The following is a 27,613-nucleotide window of genomic DNA, read 5'->3' on the forward strand; positions in this document are numbered from 1 at the left end:
CATCAATCCCATTGGCTCCTGCACCTCATGGCCATGGTCTTTTATTTTAAAAACACAAACAAAAACCTAGAAATGGAACAATTATAAAGCTAATGGAACATAGTTCAGACAAAAAATGGAGCCATAGATAACCATTTCCTTACCTTTCCTACACAAAGACTATGTTAGGCCACAAAATTATTCTAGTATTGCTACATAAGATATAAAAAAAACTCCTAATTCTTAAGCTCTATGACCATGCTTCCAGGTATTTATAACAGATGAAGAGACAGAAAAAAAAAATTCATATGATATCATGCTGAAGAACGGCAAAGACAAAATTGTGAATAAGATTAATGACAACTCACAAGGCATGTCCAAGGAGCCACAGTTCAAATAAAAGACCAAAATTGGACACCTCTATCATTAAGAAACCTTTAAGGTGAAATGTCTGAATTTAAACATAACAAATAAAGGTAATAACATTCATTCAATATAAAAATACAGTTTCATTCTTGTATAGTATTGCATTTCTGATGAGGTTCAGATTATTAACATACTAGAATCCAGCTCACTGCCTTCAGCCTCACCCATTCCCAGGATTTTTGATAACTATCGGCATCTTCTGAATGCACAGCAACCAAAAACTGGACAAACGGTCTCCTTGTTCAATCTGTGTGTTTTAGGCTATGTGCACACGTAGTTTTCGGTGGTGCGGATTTTGGAAAAACCGCAGGTCAAAAAGACCTGCGGTTTCACACTTCTACAATGGAGAAGTGAAACCGCAGCAGATTCCGCACAAACAATTGTCATGCTGCGGATTGTAACCCGCGGAAAAATCCGCAGCATGTGCACAGAGTTTTTGGTTTTGCCACTGGAAACAATGGTACTGTACAACGAAGCAGAATCCGCACCGTGTGCACATCGCCTTATAAGTCAGTGTTTTAAAAACAAACACATAATATTGTATAAGATCTGCATAAACATCTGCTCATCGAGTGCACGCAATGCAGGGTGGTGGTCCTTAGCTTTGTACTACGCCCTTTCCCTTTTTCTTCTTGATTTTCTCTGGTGTTGTAGGCTTATGAGCCTCATTCTTGCCTTCTGCATTAGGTTTGATTTTCTTATTTGTTGGAGCCCCTGCTAAGGTCTCCTGAGCTGTACCTCCCTGCTGTCCCAACTTCTTTTTCTTCTTAGCTTTTTCCAGTGTTGCAGGTTTCTCAATCTTGCCTTTGCCTTCGGAATTAAGTTTGGCTTTCTTACTTGTTGGAGCCTGTTTAGAGTTCTCCTGGACTACAACTTTCTTTTGTTTTAACTTTTTCATCTTGGTCTTCTCTAGTGCTGCAGGTTCCCCACTTTTGCCTTCTGAGACAAGCTTGGCTTTCTTACTTGTTGGAGACCCTGCAGAGTTCTGAGCTCCACCTTCCTGGTCTAATCTCCGTTTCTTCTTGTTCTTCTTTTTCTTAGATTTCGTACTTCCTTGCTGCTCTGAGACCTCCATTTTGTCTTCACCACCACTCACCTTCTGCTCTTCAGCAGGTGTGGCCTTCTTCCTATTCTTCCGTTTCTTGGTTTCTGGTAAGAATCCTTTTTTCTTCGAAGTGTTTTGCATTTCTGGAGCCACTTCAGGGACAACTTTTGTCTTTTCTTTTTTTGGACGCCTAGAATCAAATTTAGAAACAATAAATATATTTTCATATACAATTAATAATCCAAATTCAACTGTCTCCACATTATCCTTTTCTTTTACTGATATCTTTTCAAAAAGTAATATTTTTTACCCTGTGGTGGCCAATCTGCTACCAGTAAAAAAAGAGGGCAGTAGAAGTAATGTCTAACTGCAAGGTCATGCTATACAGGGCTTATTTGTAATATATAAAAATATATAAATATAGGACTGTAGGGGAGCGGTCTACAAAAAAACCCACTAGGATATTTTATTTACCAAGACAAGTTTGCATCATTTTTCAGATTAGATGAACTAGAATAATTAAAAAATGTAGGTGGTGTTGAACAGAGGGCCTTACAACACAAGCCGCCATACTAGCAAAGACAATAAAAAATAAATTTTACAAGAGAATTTGTCAGAAGTTTTATTTCCTATATAATCTGAAAACGGATTAGTACAAAGGTGTCCACTAAAATCAAACTAATGGCACTTCAAATTTAAATATAACACCACATTCTGGTACCTAATAACACCAGAAATACTGGAGATCCATAATCAAAAATTGTTGAAACGTCATTAATAAACACGCGTCGGGGTGTGGGGAGTCCACTCTGCTACAATTTGAGGTATATCATAATGTGATTGTGTCCCAGCTTATATATCTTCCCCCACTTTGGGTTTAAGCCATTAGCTGTGGAGATTTCTCTACCTTAATATATACTGTATATTGGCAGTGGTAGTTTCATGATGTAATTTGATTGTTGGTAACTTGTATAGGGGGTCTTGCATTTGATACTGTGACTTGTTGCATGTCTTTTTGCAAGAGATTTATTATTGGATTTATAACTCCCCCCTTTTTTAATTATACTTGGCCATTTTATTCTTTTTCTCCTGCCATATAGTTACCTACCCCCATATTTAACTACAGTATTTATTTCTTTAATAATTTTATATATTTATCTATTATTTTTATGGTTCTCCCCTGTGAGGCATTAATTTTGTGTTTTGTATTTTTTAAATAAAGTTTCATCAATTTTTTATCATGGATCTCTTCAGTATTTCTAGTGTTATTAGGTATCAGAATGTGTTGTTATATTCTGAAAACAGCATAACAAAATACAAAACAACAAAGCCCGATTCCAGCGATGTATAGATACCGTATTTTTCGGACTATAAGACGCACTCTTTTCCTTGAAAAATGTGGAGAAAAATGGGGATGTGAATTATAGTCCGGATGTACATGTGTGGCTGTGGATGGGGAGGGGCAGTGGTTGGGCAGCGGGTCACAGGAAGCAGGAACCAGCTGCTGCTGCGGTTAACTCCTGTGCCCGCTGCTAAAGAGAAATGAATATTCTGTGGATAAATGTAAAAAGAAGGTACTGCACTCCAAACTGCATACAAATTAGACTAGAAAAAAAAAGCCCAATGACGGTAGAAGCACTAGCCTGTCATCGTGCACCAGTGTTATTGCAGGAGTGTTTTACCTCCCTCACTCTAATAAAAAGTGTCAGCATTTTGTGATACATTTACATTTGTAGTTCATTTACTTTCACTTTTGACGTCATTGGGCTTTTTTTTCTAGTCTAATTTGTATGCAGTTTGGAGCGCGGTACCTTCTTTTTACATTTATCCACAGCCTATTTTGATAGAATCTGTTCTCAAACTATCAAAATAGGCTGTGGATAAATGTAAAAAGAAGGTACCGCGCTCCAAACTGCATACAAATTAAACTAGAAAAAAAGCCCAATGACGTTAAAAGTGAAAGTAAATGAACTACAAATGTAAATGTATCACAAAAAGCCGACACTTTTTATTAGAGTGAAGGAGGTAAAACACTCCTGCAATAACACTGGTGCATGATGACAGGCTAGTGCTTCTACCGTCATTGGGCTTTTTTTTTTTCTAGTCTAATTTGTATGCAGTTTGGTGCGCGGTACCTTCGTTTTACATTTATCCACAGCCTATTTTGATAGTTTGAGAACAGATTCTATCTAGGTACCAGCAGCAGCCCGCTTCTTCTATTCGTCAGCACCAGTGTATTTTTTTGAGATTCAGAAATGAATATTCACTGCTCTCCATGCCCATGAGAGAGGAGTCCAGTGAATTTTTATTTCTCTTTAATAGTGGACACGCTGTTAGCCGCAGCTGATGGCTTCCTGCAACTGTTGGGCATTCATGTGTGCCCGCTACTTAAGGAAAATAATATTCACTGCTCTCCATTCCCATAGGCGTGGAGAGCAGTGAACATTCATTGATCTTTAACTGGCGTGCACAGTATCAGCAGCCTCCAGCTTCCTGCCTCATGTGCCAGAAATTAAAGAGAATGAATATTTTATCATGGGTGTGGAGAGCAGTCAATATTCATTCCCTTTAGTAGCGGGCACATGTGAACGCCTGGCAGCTGTGCCCACTATTAAAGATCTGTGAATATTCACTGCTCCACACTCCCATAGTCCCGGCGTGGGGAGTAGTGTGTATTCCGGCAGCTGTCATCACCTTGTAAGCAGTGCATGATGTTACTGCCATGCGCTGCTTACAAGCATAAATCAGCTGCTGGCATCGGAATAGGACGCCGCGAGGGAGTGCAGAGAAGTCTATAATGGTTTAAGTTTTTTTAATGTTTTTCTGATGGGGGACATACCAAGACGGAGATGGTAGCCCTGCATACCAGGATATGGATGAGGGGGCCACGCATACCAAGATAGGGATGAGGAGGCCATGCATACCAAGATAGGGATGACGAGGCCATGCATACCAGGATGGAGATGAGGAGGCCATGCATACCAACATGGGGATGAGGAGGCCATGCATACCAACATGGGGATGAGGAGGCCATGCATACCAGGATGGGGATGAGGAGGCCATGCATACCAGGATGGGGATGAGGAGGCCATGCATACCAGGATGGGGATGAGGAGGCCATGCATACCAGGATGGGGATGAGGAGGCCATGCATACCAGGATGGGGATGAGGAGGCCATGCATACCAGGATGGGGATGAGGAGGCCATGCATACCAGGATGGGGATGAGGAGGCCATGCATACCAGGATGGGGATGAGGAGGCCACGCATACCAGAATGGGGATGAGGAGACCACGCATACCAGGAAGGGGATGAGGAGGCCACGCATACCACGATGGGGATGAGGAGGCCACGCATACCACGATGGGGATGAGGAAGCCATGCATACCTGGACTGGGGATATTAGTACAGAATTGACCACATTTTTTTGCTTCAATTTTTTTTTTCTAATTTCCTTAACGAAAACCTAGGTGCGGCCTTACGGACCGGTGTGTCTGACAGTCTGAAAAATAAGGTACATGTGTGTTCAATATAAGGACTGGCACATGACAATCGTTCCAAAGACCATACAAAGGAACACGGGGAAGGAAGAAAGGCGATTCCAGAATGTAAATTGGAAATGATTCCTCACAGATAGAGCTGTTGACTGTGGAATGCCCTATCACAAAAGGTAGTACATGCAGACACTATAAAAATAGTTTAGTGACAAAGAATGTAAAATTGGAGGAGAAAGGTTGAGCTAGAAAGACCAAAGACTATTTCAAGCTATGTAACTATCACTTACTGGGCTGCTTGGTGCAGTTTTGATAGAATGCTGGTAGGAGAGCTAAATCATCTGCTCTGTGTATTAACCTCTCCCACACATCTGATTAGCAGCTTCCTGTGTTCACTGTGCATTGTGAGTAAGGGTACCGTTACACTTAGCGATGCACCAGCGATTACGACCACGATACGATCCGGTCAGGATTGCTGGTGCATCGCTAAATGGTCGCTAGTGAGCTGCCAAACAGGCAGATCTCATCAGCGACATATCAGCGGTCGTTATTTACCTGTCAGACGCGGCGATGAAGATGTCCTCCCGCCCACGTCCATGCGTCGCTCGTCGGCGCCAGCAGGAAGCCTAGCAGGAAGTGGCCGACGAGAAACGGTCCAGGACGTTCTCGCGCGATCAGCGATAACCAGCGGGGGAGCCGGTCGGAGGCAAGTATCACACATACCGTAGCGATATCGCTAGCAATATCGCTGCTGCGTCACAAGATCGGTGACGCTTTAGCGATATCGTTAGCGATCTCGCTGTGTGTCAGGGGGACTTAAAATGATAATCATTAGTGGGTGTGGGGTTACCAGATCTGCCTGACTGCCTGGTAGAGGAGATGTAGTCATGTAGTGTTAATCTCCTGATGATAAAATACTGATTGTGTTGAAACTACAGCAAGCTGCTGAGCAATTGACATCCCTGCAATCAGGCTCTCAGTGACTACATCATGCTGCTCTCCGATTAAACAGCAAAAGCTTGCTGACAGATTCCCTTTAATACAAGAAAAAAAAAAAAAAAAGACATACGTAAATCCTAGTAACTTCATGACATTCCAGTACATATCCTCTAGTCGCACAGATTTCCCAAATCCCTCTTTCTGGCTTAATGTCTGGAGGACTGTGGGGAGCTCTTTGAGACCGATATCCATTTTCTGCAATGAGATTGTAGTGCGTGTCAGTTACAAGAGCAAAGATTTAACACGTTATAATAAAAATTACAGCCATTTAACTACATTTTTCAATAAACCAAACGATTTACTGCAAGCTGCAGTTCATTAGTTTTCCGACAAACTCTGCTCAAACCTTGTGGATATTGTGAATCACCTCATTATTTATATGCGCACAAAAAGTATCAATATATTGCAGACTTTAATGTAGCCCATATAGAAGAAAAGAAGTACAAACTTTAGATAACTTAAACATGTAGTAGGTATAATAATAATATTAGCAAATACCTCCAATTAGAAATGTAGTATAGTTTTTCTGATTCACTAGGTCTCCTTCCTCATGTGCAGACATTGCAGGACTTTAAATATCCATGGTTACGACCACTAGCAACTAGCTAATTGTCACGATGTCAGTGGTCATTACCATGGATACATAAGATCCTGCAATAACCTACATTTCTAGTTTGAGGTATTTGCTAATATTATTACATCTATTACATATTGGGATATGATCTTGGAGATGGGAATACCCCTTTGATGACCTGTATGGGTTGTCCATGTAGAGAAAATTGTTTTTACCAAAGCCAACATTTTAGGATCTGACATGTGTCACATGTGGTAATAACTGTAGAATCTGTTTATGTGTCCCAGCGATAATGCGATTGTTCTTTAATGTAGCACAGTACTTTGTTAGTGGTACATTTAGGACATGATTTTTGCATTTATCTATCTCTAACATTTGACAACATATTAGAAAAAAGTTATGAAATTTGAATTGCCCTTTAAACCCTTAACAGACGCCAATACGCCTTTTAACGGCAGCAGTTAAGGGTACTTATTCCTCAGTGCCGCTTTTTAACGGCACAGAGAAATAAGGTTATAGCCCCCCTGTGACCCCGGAAAACATGATTCGGGCCGGTTTTTACCGACCCCAGTGTTGCGATCACCGTTATGCACGGAATAAAATCGACCGGGAAACAAAAAAGTACGATTTACTATTTATTTCTCTCTCCTCTGATATGATCTAGTACAAAAGGGCGCAAGCGCCGGCAAAATCATACCAGCGCACGGTCAGCGTACCCAACGCTAAATATAGGGTATGCTGATCGCATGCAGAGTCATGCGATCAGAGGAGGAGCTGACCGGAGTGGGCGCGGCCGGGGGCGGAGCTTAGCGGCAGCCCTGCGCTGCGCCCGGTAACGCTAGTGTGAAACTAGACTTAATTATTTTGTGCAATATGACTCTCTGATTTAAGGGCACAAAAATTAAAAAACTTTGAAAATTCAAAATTTTTTTCAAATTTCCCTTTTTTCCATAAATAAACGCAAGTTATATTGAAGAAAATTTACCACTAACATGAAGTACAGTATGTCACGAAAAAGCAGTCTCAGAATCAGTGGGATCCGTTGAAGCGTTCCAGAGTTATAACCTCATAAGTGACAGTGGTCAGAACTGTAAAAATTGGCCTGGTCATTAAATACCAAATTGGCTGTCACTAAGGGGTTAAAACAGATAATCATACCTCACAAAATATAACGAATATTTGACACATTTACTTTAACCTTTAAAACTTCTTACAAAAGAAAAGCTGTTTGAAAAGAAATAGTTTAGGCTAGTTTCACACTAGCGTATGGAGGAGCTGCGGACTTCCTCAGTGAAGTTCCGCCCACTACCACACCTCCTCCATTCAGCTCCGCCTCCGTCAGCATGCGGCTTGCGTACACCATCTTTAGCATTGACCCATGACGAAGCCACTGTGGGTGGCGATACGCGTCGGGTATCCACGCCACCTGGCCTTACTCCATATGGGTCTCTTTATTTGGTAACACCATCCCATTTTAGGACACATGGGAGGTTTTTTCATCCTGCATTTCCAACCTTTGTGTGCCCTTATTGCTTTGTTAGGGTTTTGGTCGCATATATTTGATGTCTCTTTGAACCTGCATGTGTTTTATACTGGCAGGCAATTCATGCTTCATTATTATTTTTTATGCCATTATGTGGGTATCTCAGGTTACTACATCATGTTACTTATATCATGAGAATCCACCACTTGTAAGAGATTCTTTCTGTGTCAAATGAGTACATCCCATGTATATCTGTATTCCTTAGAGGCACTATATGCACTTTAATTTGGTATGCTGTTTAAATGATCATTAGGCTGTTATACAATTCACACAACTTCTTTGGAGTTTTGCCATAGGTGGTTGGCTTTATCAAGAGCCTATGGATGTTGTAGCCATGTCAGATGTGTGACTCTTTTTAATGTTTTAAATGTTTGTGCTGGTTTTTTCTATGTCCAAATAAACATTTTTCCCTTAATGCCAGATTCTTGTCTGTGGTGATCCCCTTTTGCATGGCCTATTCCTTCTCTTTGTTTAATCACATCTTTAGCATTGGGTACGCAGGCCGTGCCGATGTATGCGGATGCCTCCGCATGCGTCTTTTTGACGGTGCGGCAACCTGTGCCGAACACAACGTGTTGCATTTTGTTGCGGTCGCTGCAACGTAAATGGTGAAGAGGTTGTCTGGTAAAAACAAGTTATCATCTATCAAGAGGATATGTGATAACTTGTTTATTGGTCGGGGACCGAATGCCGAGACCAGCACTGATTAGCAAAGCAAAGAACTTTCATCCCAGTTAGAATGGTGCAACATTGTGCATGTTTGCCTGCTGATCCATTTGTTTCCTATAGACAGCTGAGTACTGCGTTTGGCTAATTCCAGCAACCCCACAAAGAAAAAGTAGAGCAGCAGTCAGGTGTATCACTTGCAGCTCCATTTTGTAATATTAATAAAAAAAATTCCGTCGGGGATACAAATTCCCTATTCTTCCTATTCTGCAGATCGGTCACAACTTGTTTTCACCGGACAACCCGCTTGAAGTTGTTAAAACATTACCCCATAAAACAGAAGTAGAGATTCCAAAAGACAAGTTCTATTAATACAATCCGGTTAGAAAATTCAGTACCAGCCACAGACTTCTCAAAGGCCTGCCAAGGATAAGCAGAAGGAACTACCCAAGCAGAGAGCGGGCAGAGCTCATCAAACCAGGACAGACACACTCCTGGGAAAACCATTTCTGCTTAGGGATTGTAAGCATCGTTCCTATTCTGCTGTGTTCCGGACTTTGCCCTTACTGTTGCCCTTAAGCCTGGCTTCATTCGGCCATACTGGTTCCTGTGACATCACCGCCTGTTGGTCCCGCCCGCCGGGTTTAAATAGCTTTCCTGGACGTGACTACCTTGCTTGTATATCTCGTCCTGTACCTGATCTGCTAGCTGGGAGTTGCACGCTGTGCTACCTCCTTCCTTCCTTCTGAATCCACCTGGATTACCTGCTGCCTAACCGCCGCCGCCTGGACCTTCTGACGGTGTCTGCTTGAAGGCTCCTTCCAGCCCTGCCTCCACCGCTCACCGCTCCTACAGCACTCACGGTATGCGCTGAAGATCTTGACTGCTGTGTGCGTTTCACCTGAGAGACTTATCCCTGCTACCTTTACACATTCAGTATCAGTTACCTAGTGACTTTCTCTGCCACTGCACTGTGCTCGAAGATTCCCCTCCCGCAAGGGAGAGGGCTAAGTGACTGTCCTTGCCTGCATCCTTAAGACTGTGTCTGCTTACATCTACATAGTGCTGGTGTGCAACTTGCTATCTACTGGACTGAGTTCTGCTGCTGTTACCACTGCTGTCATTGTCTGGCTCCGCCAGCACCTGTGCTGTTCTGTGCTGCTTGTTTAATACAAACTACTTTCACGTATACCTGTGTCTGTGACTCTATCATCTAGCCACTGTCTTCATAGAAACCTACTATACATCATTACAGGATATACAAGCCACCAATATGGAGACCGCAGGTGTAGAGTCCCTGGAGAAACGTGTAAGCAAGCAGCTTGCTTTGATACGGCAGGATGTGGCAGGCATTAGGACCCAGCTGGACACGCTGGAGCAACGTATCGAACACAACGCCGGGGCAGCAGAGGCACAGTTGCAACGACTGGCAAATCGGATTACGGCGCTGGAACAAGCAGCTCCTCTTCAGGGTGATCGTGTTCTGGCGTTGGAGCAAGCGATTCCTATGCAGCTCGATCGGATTGCTGCTCTGGAACAGGCCCCAGCCGCGCAGGTAGCAGGTGCTGCCCGGGATACTACACCGACCTTCCCGAAGCTTCCACCCTTCCGGTTCGCTGGTGAGAGGGATAAATTCCGAGGATTTTTGAACCAGTGCCGGATCTTCTTTGCTGCTCATGCCCCACAGTTCACTACTGAACGCTCCAAAGTTCTGACTATAGTCATGCTGCTGTCTGGTAAGGCGCTCGCATGGGCCAACCCTTTGATTGAGACCGACGACCCCCTGCTTAACTCTATGGACAATTTCATTGCCGCAATGACGCAGATGTTTGATGACCCGAACCGAGCTAATACTGCTGAGACGACGCTGCTGACCCTTCGGCAGGGGAAGCGTTCGGTGCTGGAGTATGCATTGGGCTTCCGTAGATGGGCTTTAGACACCACCTGGAACGGGGCAGCCAAGCAGGCCATCTTCCGCAGGGGATTGTCTACGGCAGTTAAGGATGAACTGGCACGCGGGGACTCGCCCGTGCTTCTTGGGGACTTCATCAATCACTGCATCCGCATTGACAATCGACTCTCCGAGCGCAGACAGGAGCGCTGGTCTGATCTACGGTTTAATAACACTGTTCCGTTCTCTTCTCCCTCCAGAGATGTCACCAGCAGGAGGAATCCCGAGCCCGAACCGATGCAGGTGGATGCCGTACGTAGAAATCCTCCTGATGCCCGCAAGGAGCATCGCTTTAAGGAAAACCTGTGCTTCTACTGCGGGGGGACCGGTCACTTCATCTCCGAGTGTCCAGTCACGAGACGTAAGACGGCTGCAGCTATCATTGATTGTAACTCCGAGGCGGGGGAGTCCTGCGTCCTAGATCTGAACAATTCGGGGGGCAGAGACAATCAGAGAGACCTGGACTTTGCCGATATGAATTCGCTGGCATCTCTTCCATTGAACGCAGTGGTGAACTCGATGACATCCGTCGTTTCCTCCTACTCCGCTACAAAGAAGAATTCCCACTATTACCTATCCTTGAGGGTCTGCTTCCAGGGTCGGTGTGTCGAGAGCGCCGCCATGTTGGACTCCGGGGCCAGTGGGAACTTCATGGATATCGCGTTTGCAAGGAAGCATGGAATCAGGGCAGTGAAGAGGGAGTCGTCAGTCTTGATGGAGACAGTAGACGGGTCGCCACTTACATCTGGACCGGTAACCATGGAGACTGAGTCGGTGAAGGTATGCATTGGAGAGGAACATGTGGAACATTTGTCCTTTTTACTAATATCTTCTCCTCACTTCCCTATTATCCTGGGGTTACCTTGGCTCCAGGTTCAGAATCCTCGCATCAACTGGGAGACCAGGGAAGTGCAGTTCCCTCCAAGTTCTAACAGCAACCCCGCTATTCCTAAGGTCGCTGCTATCCCCAAGGTAGTAGCTACGACTGAGGGACAATTACCACCGGAGTATCAGGATCTGGCAGAGGTATGTGACAAGAAGAGGGCAGATATGTTACCTCCCCACCGGCCTTATGATTGCCCGATAGAACTGGTATCTGGGGCGGAGATCCCATTCGGGCGTATTTACCCTTTGTCTGGTCCTGAATTAAAGGCCTTGAAGGACTTCATCGACGAGAATCTCGCCAAGGGCTTCATCCGACCGTCTACTTCTCCTGCAGGTGCACCAATCTTCTTCGTGAAGAAAAAGGACGGGGGTCTGCGTCCTTGCATGGACTACCGTGATTTAAACAAGGTAAAGGTCATGAATCGGCACCCGCTACCCTTAATCTCTGAACTACTGGAGAGGGTGAAGCAGGCTAAGATATTCACCAAACTGGATCTTCGGGGAGCCTACAATCTCGTGAGAATTCGGTCTGGAGATGAGTGGAAGACGGCCTTCCGCTGTCGTTATGGACACTTCGAGTCACGGGTCATGCCGTTCGGACTACGAAATGCTCCTGCAACCTTTCAGCATTTTGTTAATGACATTTTCCGAGATGTGCTTGATGTATTTATGGTTGTGTATCTCGATGACATTTTAATCTTTTCCAGTGATCTCGAGGAACATCGGCTCCACGTGAGGACAGTGCTGCAACGCCTGCTGCATAACCATCTTTACATCAAATTGGAGAAATGCGAGTTCCACAGGGCAACAGTGCAGTTCCTCGGTTATGTCATCTCTCCACAGGGTCTCCAGATGGACGATCAAAAGACCAGAGCGATCCAGGAGTGGCCAGCGCCAGGATCGGTGAAAGAAGTTCAGAGGTTTGTGGGATTCGCCAACTTCTATAGGCGCTTCATCCGTAACTTCTCTGAGATTGTGGCACCCATCACCCAACTGACTAAGAAGGGGGTACCGTTCCGGTGGACTCCGCAAGCCCAGGAGGCGTTCACACGGCTGAAGGACAAATTTGTGTCGGCTCCCATCTTAAGACATCCAGACCCAGACCTGAGCTTTACTCTTGAGGTGGACGCATCGGATGTCGCCATCGGCGCAGTGTTGTCACAGAGAGGAGGTGAGAAGGCAGTTCTTCATCCTTGTGCCTTTCTTTCTCAGAAGCTATCCCCGGCGCAGAAGAACTATGACGTAGGGAACAAGGAGTTACTGGCGATTGTGACGGCATTCAAGGAGTGGAGACACTTGCTGCTGGGGTCCTCAACTCCGATTACAGTTCTTACCGACCACCGAAACTTGGAATTCATGCAGTCCGTAAGATGTTTGAACCCACGTCAGGCACGTTGGAGCTTGTTTCTAAACCAATTCAACTTCATCATCTCCTACAGGTCGGGGGCACGGAATGGTAAGGCAGATGCGCTATCTAGGATTGCTGCTCCTGAGGAAGTGATTGAGTCGTCTCCTAGTACTGTTGTGTCTCCCGCTCATTTCATCTCTGCAATCCATCATCAGGATCTTCTGTCTGAGATCAAAGCAGCATACGCAGCAGATCCGTTGCTAAGGCAACCTACCCCCGAAGTAAGCCTAAATTTCAGTGGAGGAGTGTGGTTACAGGAGAATCGGCTGTATGTACCAGAAGTGACAAGACTTGAAGTCCTCCGACTGATCCATGATTCTAAGATTGGGGGACATCGTGGAATAACGAAGACCCAAGAGTTCCTGGCTCGGTACTTCTGGTGGCCTTCGTACCGGAAGGACGTGGAGGGATACGTGTCATCCTGCGAGGTATGTGCTCGGTTCAAGACGCCTCGTGCGTCACCTTCCGGGTTGTTACAACCCTTGCCTATACCATCTCGTCCCTGGAGATCCATCTCAATGGACTTTATTGTTGGACTACCGGTCTCCAAGGGTAAGAACACCATTCTAGTGGTCGTGGACCGCCTCACTAAGGCAGCACACTTTATCCCTTGCGCTGGATTACCCACAGCAAAACAGACTGCAGACTTGTTGATTCAAGAGGTGGTCCGTCTGCACGGGGTCCCGGATGAGGTGATCTCGGATCGTGGGGTGCAGTTCACGTCTAGGTTCTGGAGGTGTTTCTGCGCGGCTCTGGATATTAGAGTAAGTCTGTCTTCGGCTTACCATCCACAGACCAATGGACAGACGGAACGTACGAATCAGACCCTGGAGCAGTACCTCCGTTGCTACTTAAGTCATCTGCAGGACGATTGGGTAGATCTGCTTCCCCTGGCAGAGTTCACATATAACAACTCGCAGCACTCCTCGACTAAGCAGTCACCGTTCTTTGCTAATCAGGGTTACCACCCAAGCATCTTGCCGCAGTTCCCCAAGGAGGCTGCAGTGCCTGCTGTGTCTGACCATCTTTCCTTCTTACAGCAGAATTTGGAAGCTCTAAAGACCACCTTGACGACAGCGCAGGAGAGGTACCAGGAGGCCGGCTCCGGTGTATAGGGTGGGAGATACGGTCTGGTTGTCTACCAAGAATCTGAGGGTGAGGGCACCGACTGTCAAGCTTGGACAGAAGTTTGTAGGGCCATACAAGATCGTGGCTCTAGTGAATTCGGTAGCGGTGCGTCTGAAATTGCCCCCTGCCTGGAAGGTTCACCCGGTGTTCCATGTTTCCCTACTAAAGCCAGTTGTACCAAATTCCTTCCCAGGGCGTACTTCCTCTCCTCCAGCTCCAGTGCTCGTTGATGGGCATGAACAATATGTCGTGGAGAAGATTCTGGATTCACGGATCTTCAGAAGGAAGCTGCAATACCTGGTCAAGTGGCAAGGATACTCTGTCGAGGAGAATTCCTGGGAACCGGTGGAGAATATCTGTGCTCCGCGGCTGCTGGAGCAGTTTCATCTAAGGTACCCGGACAAGCCTGGTCGAAGATTGTCCGGAGGACATTCTTTAAGGGGGGAATAATGTAAGCATCGTTCCTATTCTGCTGTGTTCCGGACATTGCCCTTACTGTTGCCCTTAAGTCTGGCTTCATTCGGCCATACTGGTTCCTGTGACATCACCGCCTGTTGGTCCCGCCCGCCGGGTTTAAATAGCTTTCCTGGACGTGACTACCTTGCTTGTATATCTCGTCCTGTACCTGATCTGCTAGCTGGGAGTTGCACGCTGTGCTACCTCCTTCCTTCCTTCTGAATCCACCTGGATTACCTGCTGCCTAACCGCCGCCGCCTGGACCTTCTGACGGTGTCTGCTTGAAGGCTCCTTCCAGCCCTGCCTCCACCGCTCACCGCTCCTACAGCACTCACGGTATGCGCTGAAGATCTTGACTGCTGTGTGCGTTTCACCTGAGAGACTTATCCCTGCTACCTTTACACATTCAGTATCAGTTACCTAGTGACTTTCTCTGCCACTGCACTGTGCTCGAAGATTCCCCTCCCGCAAGGGAGAGGGCTAAGTGACTGTCCTTGCCTGCATCCTTAAGACTGTGTCTGCTTACATCTACATAGTGCTGGTGTGCAACTTGCTATCTACTGGACTGAGTTCTGCTGCTGTTACCACTGCTGTCATTGTCTGGCTCCGCCAGCACCTGTGCTGTTCTGTGCTGCTTGTTTAATACAAACTACTTTCACGTATACCTGTGTCTGTGACTCTATCATCTAGCCACTGTCTTCATAGAAACCTACTATACATCATTACAGGGATGCCTAAAATGTTAGCATCGAAGACAAAAAGGAAAAGAGAGAGAGAGAGAGACAAACTGCACAAGACACTCCTGATAACAGGGCTGTGGAGTCGGTAAGCCAAACCTGCGACTCCGACTCCTCAATTTCCCTTACACCGACTCCGACTCCAACTCCGACTCCACGACTCCCACACATATTGCTTATATTTAAGTGAAAAATTTATTGTAGTACAATGTGAACCTCAGACATTTAATCATTTTTATGATCCAATAATCAAGATATTTAGATAGAACAGAATATATATTGGTGTACTACCCGGTTTTCATTCTTTTTGGTACAGATACGATATGGATAGACAGATATGGATAAATGGATAGATAGAGCAGATTTCTAATCTGCTTTTGCTATTGAAAACATTATCTATGAGCTCAAAAACCTTTCAGGTGATGCGGTTTTTTAAAAAGATGATCAGCTTTTGCAGCGGAAAAACGTATCCTCAAAAAACACAGGAAAAACGCTGTGTGTGAATGTAGCCTTAGATCAGGAATAGAACAGCCATTTATAAGATATTTCATAACTTTCCCAAACTCCTATTAAAAAATATTCAGCACATCCTGCATTGAATTACTGTACCCAATTTATTATATATTTTAGGAGTCGGAGTCGGTCCATTTTATACCGACTCCAACTCCGACTCCACGAAAATGAGCACCGACTCCGACTCCGACTCCACAGCCCTGCCTGATAAGTGGTTTTAGTATCTTGGCTATATACCGGCGGTGGATCATTACCACCAGGAAACAGTTTCTTTTAACTTACAGCTGACATATCTCATGGGAATCGAGACTTCTAAACATACGCAAAGGGCAACTTTAACCGCTTGAAGACACAGCTAGTCTTGTGTCCATATTCAGAAAGTTTGTATTTCTAATATACATTTATAAATAGGAGGTGTGTGTATTATTTGTCCAAGAAATGTGGGGAAAGCGGTCTTCTCCCATTCATACATACCTGCTGGGTTATGATTTTAATAAGAAAATTCAGCAACTCAAAGCATTTTATGAGCTTCTCTTGGTCAACTTTCACTTTAATCTCCCCCATGGTCTGTAGTGTCTGCAGAAAGAGGACATCATTATAATAAAATGTGAAGATAATAGCATCAAATAACATTACATATTTAATATCTAGAAAAAAAAAAAATGTCTGCTAGGGTGGGATTTACAAAGTGCCCCCCATGGTGGTACCATATGCAACCAGCCATAACCTGTGGGGAAACCTTGTAGTCTGTATTCAATTTCAATTCAGTGCCACCATTGGTAAAATTAGGCATTACTCTGTCCCCACTTCTATACAGTGGCCATGTAAAAATCTCATACTTGCCTCAAAAAATAAAAACGTCAACATGCCAAGCAAAAAAGAACAAGCTGTTAAACAGGTGTGTAAAAGAACACATTGTGGGTCTCGGACAACAGCATCATTTTTTTTCAACGTTGATATTGCTGTAGTCTCACAGACCTAGATAAACATGATGCCAGGTATCTTTTGTCCGAAAACAAACACCAAAATCCAAATGGCAGAAATGCATTTTTTTCACCATTTCAGAGCACTTGATCACTAGACACACAAAAAGCAGGCACTCACATGGCTATGCTATCGGTAAATAAAAAATATGGCTCCTAGTAGAGGAAAAGGGGGAAAACAAAGTGCAAAACTGCCCAGTCACAAAGGAGTTAAAACTGATTAAATTGACCCATCTAAGAAAACGCTGAAAGATTCGGGTTATGGCCCACAAGTGATATTCTATACAGGTTTCCCAATAAGCAGGGCTGCGGAGTCAGTAAGCCAAACCAACAACTCTGACTCCTCAATTACCCTGACTCCCCAGTCCTGGTCACTACGGATCATGTACATGAAGTGCAGCACAGATTCATCTCCATTAAAAGCCGAGATCCTTAGATCAGTAACAGACATTTATAGGACATTTCATAACTTTCCCAAATTCTTAAGAAAACATTTACAGCTCATCCTGCATTGTACTACTGTACCCAATGTATTATGTATTTTAGGAGTTGGCCAATTTTATATCGACTCCACCAAAACGGACCCAGACTCCAGGCCCTGCCAATAAGGGCATGTGCACACTGCGTATTTGGAATGGAATCTCAAAGTCTTTAAGGAGTTGTTTTTTTATGAGCAGGATTGGAGTTTCCGCTAGGTTTCTGCTCCCCCCCCTTACAAAAAAAAAAAACCAAAAACACTCTTAAGGTAGATGCAGGTGTATGCAGATTTCATGCCAATTTTCGGCTGCTCATCTGCAGCAGTTTCGCAATAAAATCTACATGTACTATTGTTGAATTTTATTGAGAACTGGTCAGTGATTTTAATTTTGTACCAGTTGACACAAAAATTGTGATAATGTGGATTGAGAGCTATTTTGAAAAGTGGTTGTAGGATAGGGAAAACCACCCATCCATGTTCAGCCTATGAGCCTGTCATTATTACAAGGGGCCAAAAGTGTTCTAAACGTTCTAGTTATCCACTTTCAATTAGTGTTCAGCTCACTTTAGTATGTCACCACAACCCAGATAAGATTGCCTTCTGAATCAGTGAAGGAAATCCTCTCTGCATTCCAGTCAGACACCTGTGAGAGGAGCAGACAACACTTCTTGCAGAGGGCACGTAAGCAGCACAATGAAAGGGAAGTGCATGCCTTGGAAAATATAATACTGTGCTAGGCAGGAATCTCAAATCTCTGATGTCAGAGCTGACACAAAGAAAGGCAACTTACACACGTATGTGAGGATAGGCCGAGCAAAAAATAAATCCACAACTTGAAGAAAAAATGGTACCATTCAACTTTCCCTAACCCCTTTCCAACAACGCGTAATAGTACGCCAATAATGGACACCGTCCCCCTGTGATGTGGGCTCCGGCGGAGAGCCCACATCTTTCCCGGCACATGTCAGCAGTTTTGAACAGCTGACATGTGCCTGGAACAGCCACGGGTGGAATCGCCCAATCAATAAAAAAATTAACCCGATCGCTAAATGGCGTAGAGAGAAAAAAAGTCAAAATGCCAGAATTCGGATTTTTTGGTCGCCACGACATTACATTAAAATGCAATAACGGGCGATCAAAAGATCGCATCTGCACCAAAATGGTCTCATTAAAAACATCAGTTCGGCGCGCCCTCAGCCAACCCGAGATCACGAAAAATGGAGATGTTAAGGCTATCGAAAAATGGCACCATTTTTATTTAAACACACAGTAATCTCCAGCGATCTCAGGTAGGAGGGTAATTATAAAAAATATTCCTTTATTTCTTTCCGTTAAAAGAACATGTTACAGGTAGTGGATACCACAGTGGATGGTGAAAAAAAAATCACGTTTCAACTCAAAGGAGTCTTAATCATGGATTTTTATTTATTATTTTTTTTAACGAAGTTTGGAATTTTTTTGTGCCACTTGGATAAAAAAAAAAAGAACCTAGACCTGTTTGGTGTCTATGAACTCGTAATGACCTGGAGAATCATAATGGCAGGTCAGTTTTAGCATTTAGTGAACCTAATAAAAAAGCAAAACAAAAAACAACTGTGGAATTGCATTTTTTTTGCAATTTCACCACACTTTGGATATTTTTTTCCCGTTTTCCAGTACACAATATGTTAAAACCAATGGTGTTGTTCAAAACTACAACTCGTCTCGCAAAAGACAAGCTCTCACATGGTCATATTGAAAAATAACAAAAAGTTATGGCTCTGGGAAAAAGGAGAACAAAAATCGAAAACGCAAAACCAAAAACACGGTCATTAAAGGGTTAAATGGAAATGTAGGACAGTGTTTCTTAACTCCAGTCCTCAAGAGCCACTAACAGATCATGTTTTCAGGATTTCCTTAGTATTGTCCAAGTGATGGAATTCCACCATCTAAGGCTACTTTCACACTTGCGTTTTTTTGCGCTGCGTTTTTGCACATACATGCACATGCATTTTTTTCCCTAACATGGGTGCGCATTGTCATGTATTTGTATGCGCATGCGTTTTTTTTGTAGTGTGCGCCCGGGCGCACAAAATGCAACCTGTTGCATTTTTTGTGCGTCCGACCTGTCTCAAAAAACGCATGCACACGCAATGCACACAAAATTCACCCAAAAACACATTAAAGCCTATGGGAGCGCTGACGTGCGCATGGTCATGCGCATGTCAGCGTTTAAAAACACATGCTTTTTTTGTAAAAACCATGCGCAAAAACAAGAAAACGCATTAAAACAGGATTTTTGGGTTGCTTACCGTAAAATCTGTTTCTCGGAGTCTTCATTGGGGGACACAGAGACCATGGGTGTATGCTGCTGCCACTAGGAGGCTGACACTATGCACAAAAAAAGGTTAGCTCCTCCTCCGCAGTTTACACCCCACCGACCGGCAGGAAATTCCTCAGTTAGTGAGAAAGCAGTAGGAGAAGCAACAGAGTAGATTGAAAACAGAACAAACAACTCAACTGTAACCAATCAACCAAAGGAAGAACAGGAGTTAAAGAACATGGGAGGGTGCTGTGTCCCCCAATGAAGGCTCCAAGAAACAGATTTTACGGTAAGCAACCCAAAACTCCTGTTTTCTCGTTCGCCTTATTGGGGGACACAGAGACCATGGGACGTCCCAAAGCAGTCCCTGGGGTGGGAAACAAACTTCCATCAGGCCAGCGGACTCACCACCGCAGCCTGCAAAATCCTTCTACCTAGGCTGGCGTTCGCCGAAGCGTAGGTGTGGACTTTGTAGAATTTCACAAACGTGTGAACCGATGACCAGGTTGCGCTCTGATCCCCGAAGGAGCCACTCGATGTTTAACCCGGTATGCCTCCAAAATTGCCGATCTGATCCAGCGAGCAATAGTAGCCTTGGAGGCCGGGTGACCTTTCCGCGCCCCATCTGGAATGACACAAAGAGAGTCTGTCTTTCGCAAGGAAGTCGTCCTAGACAGAGACTCTCATCGCCCTGACCAGATCCAGCTTGTTCAGGGACCGCTCCCGAGGGTGAGTTGGACTCGGACAGAAGGACGGCAGAACAATATCCTCATTGAGGTGAAAGGAGGACACCACCTTCGGAAGAAAAGAGGATGGAGGCCGCAGAACTACCTTATCCTGGTGAAGTACCAAAAAAGGCGAGCGGCAAGAAAGAGCCGCCAATTCCGACACGCGCTGGATGGAAGTGATGGCCACCAGAAAAGCTACCTTCCAAGAAAGGAGAGAAAGAGAAACATCCCTGAGAGGTTCAAAAGGAGAACCTTGCAGAACCTCAAGAACCAGATTAAGATCCCATGGAACCACGGGCGCTCGGTACGGAGGAGCCGTGTCAGCCACGCCATGAAGGTTTTGACCTGAGGGCGGGAGGCCAACGTCTTCTGAAATAAAATGGTCAGCGCCGAAACTTGACCCTTCAAAGAACTGAGGGCAAGTCCCACATCCATCCCTGCCTGAAGAAACGCCAGAACAGAAGGGAGCGAAAAGCACATGGGCGCCATGTCATTTGCCTCACACCAGGTGAAATAGGCCTTGCAAGTACGATAATAAATTTTGGAAGATGATGGCTTTCTTGCTCGGATCATGGTATGAATTACTCGATCGGAGAATCCTGCCCGTTTTAAAACCTTGGTTTCAACAACCACGCCGTTAAATTGAGCGACCGAGAATTGGGGTGGTAAATCGGGTCTTGAGACAGTAGATCTGCCCTGTCTGGAAGCTTACAGGTGGCGTCCGCGAGAAGGTTGACAATGTCCGCGAACCATGACCTTCTGGGCCAATTCGGGGCGATGAGAATGACTGGAATTCCTTCTGCTTTGATCTTCTTCAACAGCTTGGGAAGAAGCGGCAGAGGAGGGAACAGGTAGGGGAGTTCGAACTGCGACCAAGGAATGGCCAGAGCGTCTGCGCCAACTGCCAGAGGGTCTCGGGACCTGGAAACAAACTGTGGGACTTTCCTGTTGAGGCGAGACGCCATCATGTCGACATCCGGGGTTCCCCATCGACGGCAGAGCAGATGAAACACCTCCGGATGTAGGGACCACTCTCCCGCCGCGAGACCCTCGCGGCTGAGAAAATCGGCGGCCCAGTTGTCTACGCCGGGAATGTGTACCGCGGAAATTGTCGGGACAGAAATCTCTGCCCAATGAAGAATCTTAGTCACTTCTGCCAGAGCTGAGACACTCAGTGTCCCTCCTTGGCGGTTGACATATGCCACCACTGTGGCATTGTCTGTCTGAACCCGGACAGGCAAGCCCCTGCGGAACACTGCACCCCAGCCGAGGAGGCTGGCATCCGTTGTTACAATCTGCCAGAGAATGGGAAGAAAAGACCGACCTAAGTGGATAAGAGGTGACGTCAACCACCAGTTGAGTGACCGCATGAAAGACGTACAGGGCGATCGAGGGACAGAGCCGACCTGTTCCACCTTGACAGAATGGCGTGCTGGAGAGGTCTCGCGTGAAATTGGGCAAAGGGAACTGCCTCTATCGCCGCCACCATCTTCCCCAGGACCCTCATAGCTGTTCGGAGAGACGGAAATCGTGTGGTCTGCAGCGATCGTACATCCTGCTGCAGGGAGAGAATCTTCTCTCGTGGGAGAAAGACCCTTGACCGACGAGAGTCGAACAGCAGGCCCAGAAACACAAGACGTTGAGAAGGAATCAGACAGGATTTTTTCCTGTTGACGATCCACCCGAAATTGGAAAGGGTGTCTAGGACGATCGTCAAACTCAGGCAAGCCTGTGGAAAAGAGGAAGCTTTGATCAGAATATCGTCGAGGTACGGAAAAAGAACGAGACCTCTGATCGTCAACAAGGCCATCAGCGCAGCCATGATCTTCGTGAGGACTCTGGGAGCGGTGGCGAGACCGAAGGGGAGCGCGACGAACTGGTAATGTTCCTAGCGAATCGCAAAACGCAGGAACTTCTGATGTCCGGAGAATATGGGCACATGTAGATAGGCATCTTGGATGTCTATTGAACCCATGAATTCCTGCCCCTCCATGGAAGCGATTACCGAACGAACCGACTCCATCCGGAAGTGGCGAAGGCGTACTCTCTTGTTGAGACGGACCGCCCCGCCTTTTTCCGGCACCACAAAAAGGTTCGAATAAAATCCTGTGAACCGCTCCGAGTCGGGAACGGGCAAAATCACCCCGGAACTGAGGAGAGAGGTGATGGCCGTAAAGAACCCCGGGATCAAGGCTGGATCTTTTGGAGGACGGGATTCGAAGAAACGATCCCGTGGAAAAGAGACGAACTCTATCTTGTATCCTAACGATACAACCTCCCTGACCCAAGCGTCCTCTACTGAGGCCAGCCAGACGTCCCTGAAGAAAAGAAGTCGACTTCCCAATTGGAAGGGACCCTCGGGAGTCCGACGATAGTCATGCCGATGTAGACCGTCCAGATCTGGATCTGGATGGTCTGCCCTGGGCAGAGTGGGATCGCCAGGAAGGAGTGGGCCTGAAGGAAACTTTCTTTCTGTCTTGGTGCGCCTGCGGTCTTTGTTGGTTGGATGGGTTCTCCGCCGTATTGAAACGGCGGAAAGCCCGAAAGGGTCGAAACTGACGCCTTAGTGGAGGTCTGCGAGGCTTGGACTGAGGGAGGAGGGAACTCGTGCCTCCGGTGGCGTCCTTAATGATCTGGTCCAATTGGGATCCAAAGAGGCGTACTCCCTGGAAAGGCAGATTAGTAAGAGACTTTTTAGAAGACAAGTCCGCCTGCCAGGCCTTGAGCCAAATTGTACGTCGGATTGCCACAACGTTGCTTGACGCCTGAACTGCGCAGGATGCGGCATCCAAAGAAGCAGAAAGTAGATAATCCCCCGCATGGGAAATCTGATTGGCGAGATCGGCCAATCGCTCTGGTTGTGCTTTATCTAGGATGCCCTGACGAAGATCCTCTGCCCAAGTAGCTATGGCCTTTGCTGCCCAAGATGAAGCAAAGATTGGACACACCGCCGCTGAAGCCGCTTCAAATGCAGACTTAGCTAGGGATTCTATAATCCTATCATTAGAATCCTTTAGGGACGCCACGCCTGAAAGCGGGAGAACCGTGTTATTAGAAAGTCTGGACACAGGCGGGTCCACCGAGGGAGAAGCAGACCAGTTGTCCATGAGCTCTTTAGCAAACGGGTACAGTACGCCGAGACGCTTTCCTCTTTGAAAGCGTCTGGTCGGATCTTCTCTTTCCCTGGTAAAAATCTTTCCAAACTCGGAATGGAAAGGAAATACCCTGGAGGGTGTTTCCGCCCGTCTGAACGAAACCTCCTGATCTGAGGATTTCGCAGGGGGGGTCAGCAATCTCAAAGGTCTGGTGAATCACTGCAATGAGGTTCTGCACCGTAACGTTCATGTTCGCATCCTGGTCCAAATCCAGCTCTAAAATCCCCTCAGAAGACCTGTCCGAGAACGCTTCACCTGACTCGGGAGAGGAGGCCCGGGAGGGAGGCTGCTGAGAAGGACTATGCGGTGAGATGGGACGAGGCGAGGCATCCGGCTGGAGATCCTGCCTGGGTCTTTTGCGACTAACGCTGGCTGGCTCATATGGAATCTCTTGAGACCTGCTGGACCCTGCAGAAGTGTCCAGGGGCAACTTATCAAGAACGGCTACTAGGCACTGAGACACCTTGGTGAGGTCTGCCACCGATTGTGAGAGAGACGAAGCCCAGCTAGGAATGGGGGGTTCACTCTCGCATGGAGCAGTAGATGGCTCCTGGGCGGCGTCAGGCTGAATCGGATTGCTGCAGTCTAGGCAGAGGGGAGTGGACTGACCTGAGGGAAGTTTGCGATTGCAAGAAGAGCACGAAAAGTACTTAACTAAGGTGCAAGAGGAGGCAGGAGGACGAGAGCGGTCAGACTTAGAATTAGACATACTGACGGACAGTCACTGAGCAGTGCCAGAAGGTTGGGGGACAGGAGGCAGAGGAGGGTGTCAGTCTGCAGTCGCAGAGCTACTCACGGTCTGGTGTCCTGTCGCAGCTTCCAGCAAATGAAGGTGCACGGCTCGTTTGGGCTTGCAGGGGGCACGGCAGATAGGACAGCGTCCGGCTGACAGGCTGTGAAAATGGCAGCAGCCTGAGAACAGAGCAGGAAGCGCGCGCTTCCCTGCAGAGACCGAGGAAGAAGATGGGCGGGGCTAACCGCCGATGCTAAAAATGGCGCCGTCCTATCCAGACTGGGGTGGGTGGAGACAGCGCCGCCTCAGGGAGACTTAGAGTGAGGGGAGAAGGCGGTGGGCAGGCTTAAAGCGGGTGGGAGTAAAGCCCGCCCGAGAAAGAAGGCGGGGGGCGTGGCCGTGACGCAGGACAAGGTCCAAGATGAAGCCGGGACCTGGATTAGATGAGGCGGCCGCCTATCGGCACGGAGGCCCCGAAGCACTGCCGCGGTGACCGCTCCTGAGGCACGCTGGGGCCGGAAGGGAGAAAAAAAAAAAAACCCCTAGAAATGCACTGGGGGCAAGTTGCGGCACAACAGGCCGATAAGCCGGGGCCTGAATTAAATGTGGCGGCCGCCGGGAAGCGCGGAGGCGTCGCAGCACTGCCACAGTGACCACTGGAGCTGCTGAGGAGAATGGGACCCGGGCCTCATACTTACCCTGCCTGATCCGTCTCTATGAATAAAGGTACCTTCATCCAGCGTGTGTTGTCACGAAGAGTATCCGCGCCTCATCCGACCGACAGGCTCTGGTGGGCGAGTGGGTGGGAGGACCATCTGGATCGCCTGACACACATCCGTGTTCGGATCTCCTGGTCCTGCTGTAGAGACCTATGAGGATACGGGGTGGCAGTACACGCCGTACTCATAGTCTCTTTGTGGGACTACAGATGTGACTCTTCACTCTGTATCCCTCCGGATAACCTGAAAAGAAATGACGCACGCTGAGGTAGATATGGGTCTGATGAAAGACCCGTGTCCACCTCCTCCTACTGACACTAAGCTAAACTGAGGAATTTCCTGCCGGTCGGTGGGGTGTACACTGCGGAGGAGGAGCTAACCTTTTTTTGTGCATAGTGTTAGCCTCCTAGTGGCAGCAGCATACACCCATGGTCTCTGTGTCCCCCAATAAGGCGAACGAGAAAAACGCATGATGCGTTTTTTTATGTGCGTTTGCACTGCGCACGCAGCGCAAAAAACGCAAGTGTGAAAGTAGCCTAAATGATACTAATTAGATCCTGAAAATATGATGTATTGGTGGCTCTTGTGGACTGGAGTTGGGGAACACTGATGTAGGGTATAGGAGAAGGATTGGCAGTGGTGGCTGACATTGAAAACAATGTTACAGGGATTGGATGAAATCATTCCCATCCCAAGGTATAAGGCACAGCAGAATTCACCCCCCATTTATAGGGGTTGGAGGTGATGTATTTTTCACTTGTGAATCAATTAAGGACACAGCCTGAATCACATGCAACAGGAAACACAAACAAGAATTTTTTTTCTTTAAACTGACATATAAATTTGAAACAATCAGGCTGTGTTCACACACAGCATTTTTTTCGCAATTTTTTTCGCAATTTTTTTCGCGTATTTGCCAAAAAATCCGCTTAAAAGAAGCTTCCTATTCATTTTAATGCATTTTGCACTTTTTGTGCATATTGATGCGTTTTTTTCAGCAAAAAAAAAAACGCTTTTCGGTAAAAAACGCAGCATGCTCATTAATTTCGCTGAAAAATCGGCATTTCTGGCTATTTCTGTGTCTGGAGACGCGCGGAAAAAAGCATAAAAACGTGCGTTTTCTGGGAAGGAGTCCGGTTTTTATACAGAAATTTTCTGCATACGTGTGCACATAGCCTTATAAAACATACATTGATTAGTATGAGTCAGGACTTCATTTAATTGGAAAAAATTATGTTTTCTAACGAGTGTTCGCAATAGTTTCATTTAACCCCTCAGGTGCTAGGATGGAAGTACAATATGTTGGAAGGATAATACAACCTATTCACTGTCGAATTAACAAACATAGGTACAGTATTAAGAATGGTGGTGTTTTTAATCATAGTTTAGCCAAATATTTTTTATTAGCGCATACAAACAAAATGCTGAAATTACTTACCGGTATTGAGATTTTCCAGAGCACAGGACAGCACCACAAAATATGGGATCTGCCCATCAAGGACAGGAACCTCCTGAATAAAAGGGTGGAACCCCCCCCCCCCCCCCCCCCATCAGTTGGGTTAAAGAGCATGAGAGGACCTCCAAGACAGTTACATGTACATACCGCCACCAGACAATAACTACAACACCATCTAGACTATACACCTAAGATTCTACAAGCACACACCAATGCTACTGACGAGGGGAATAAAAGGGTGCTGTCATGGGCTCTGGAAAATCCCATTACCAGTAAGTAATTTAGTGGTTTCCTTTCCCCATGACAGCACACGAGAGATTTACAAAAAAACCAAATCCAACTTAAGGAGTGACCACTGCTTGTACAACCCTTCTCCCAAAGGATAGATTAGCAGAGGAGGTCAGACCAAGCCTATAATGCTTGTGGAAGGTTGAAGGAGAGGACCATGTTGCTGCCTTACATTACCTGCCTTCTCTGACCAAGAGGTCATGACCGACTGAGTAGAATGAGCTTTTATACTTTCTGGGACTGATACACCAATAGAGTAGGCTAAGGCTGGTTTCACAATAGCATTTTTTAGCGCTGCGCTTCGTGCTCGTCCATGCGCATGCGTCCTGCGCCCCTATCTTTAACATGGGGGTGCATGGTCTAGCGTATGCACGCGTTCGTATGCGTTTTCATTTGCATGCGTTTTTTTGTAGTGTGCGCCTAGGCGCGCCGGACGCAACTTGCTACATTTTTGGTCCGTCCGACCTGTCTCAAAAAAACGCAGGTGCACGCTTCCGCATGGAACGCATGGAATGCGTTTAAAATCGCACGCGTTTTAAGAGTTAACATGGCCAGAAACTGGTTAAAACGCATGAAGGAAACACATACAAAACGCATGATGCGTTTTTTGTATGTGAATCTATTGCGCAGGAAGCGCAGCACTAAAAAACGCTAGTGTGAAACTAGCCTAACTTAATGGTTTCCCTAATCCATCTAGCTGGGGAGCCCTTGACACTTAACAGATTGACGTCATTACCCAGGGCAGCCTGCATGCTACCAGATGACCAATCAGTGGCTATCTGCTGAAGACATTACTGAGATGCTAAGGGAAAGTCCCTAGGACACTAATATTGTTCATATAATACTGTATAATTTTGATTCACCTGGTGTACATATATATAAGTAGGCAGCGCTGAAAGAATAAAATCAGCTACTGATATATAAGTGGGCAGCGGCCAGTGTGTTAAGGCCTTTCCTAGAGCCCTGG

The 27,613-nt window shown here is 46.2% G+C and overlaps 1 protein-coding gene across 1 annotated transcript in view; it reads right to left on the reverse strand.

The window, feature by feature from the left end:
* Nucleotides 1-400: 400 nt before the first annotated feature.
* The window catches only part of MYBBP1A (MYB binding protein 1a), a 145,615-nt gene continuing 118,402 nt past the window's right edge, over nt 401-27,613 (reverse strand). The window contains exons 25-27 of the mRNA XM_073574686.1: nt 16,279-16,380; nt 6,014-6,138; nt 401-1,640 (exon numbers count right to left, since the gene is read on the reverse strand). Coding sequence (XP_073430787.1) covers nt 1,004-1,640; nt 6,014-6,138; nt 16,279-16,380 — 864 coding nt within the window. The 3' untranslated portion in view covers nt 401-1,003. The remainder of the gene's footprint in view (nt 1,641-6,013; nt 6,139-16,278; nt 16,381-27,613) is intronic.

This window comes from Dendrobates tinctorius, unplaced genomic scaffold, assembly GCF_039654945.1.
Source record: "Dendrobates tinctorius isolate UK_male_01 unplaced genomic scaffold, ASM3965494v1 ptg000007l, whole genome shotgun sequence".
Taxonomy (NCBI): domain Eukaryota; kingdom Metazoa; phylum Chordata; class Amphibia; order Anura; family Dendrobatidae; genus Dendrobates; species Dendrobates tinctorius.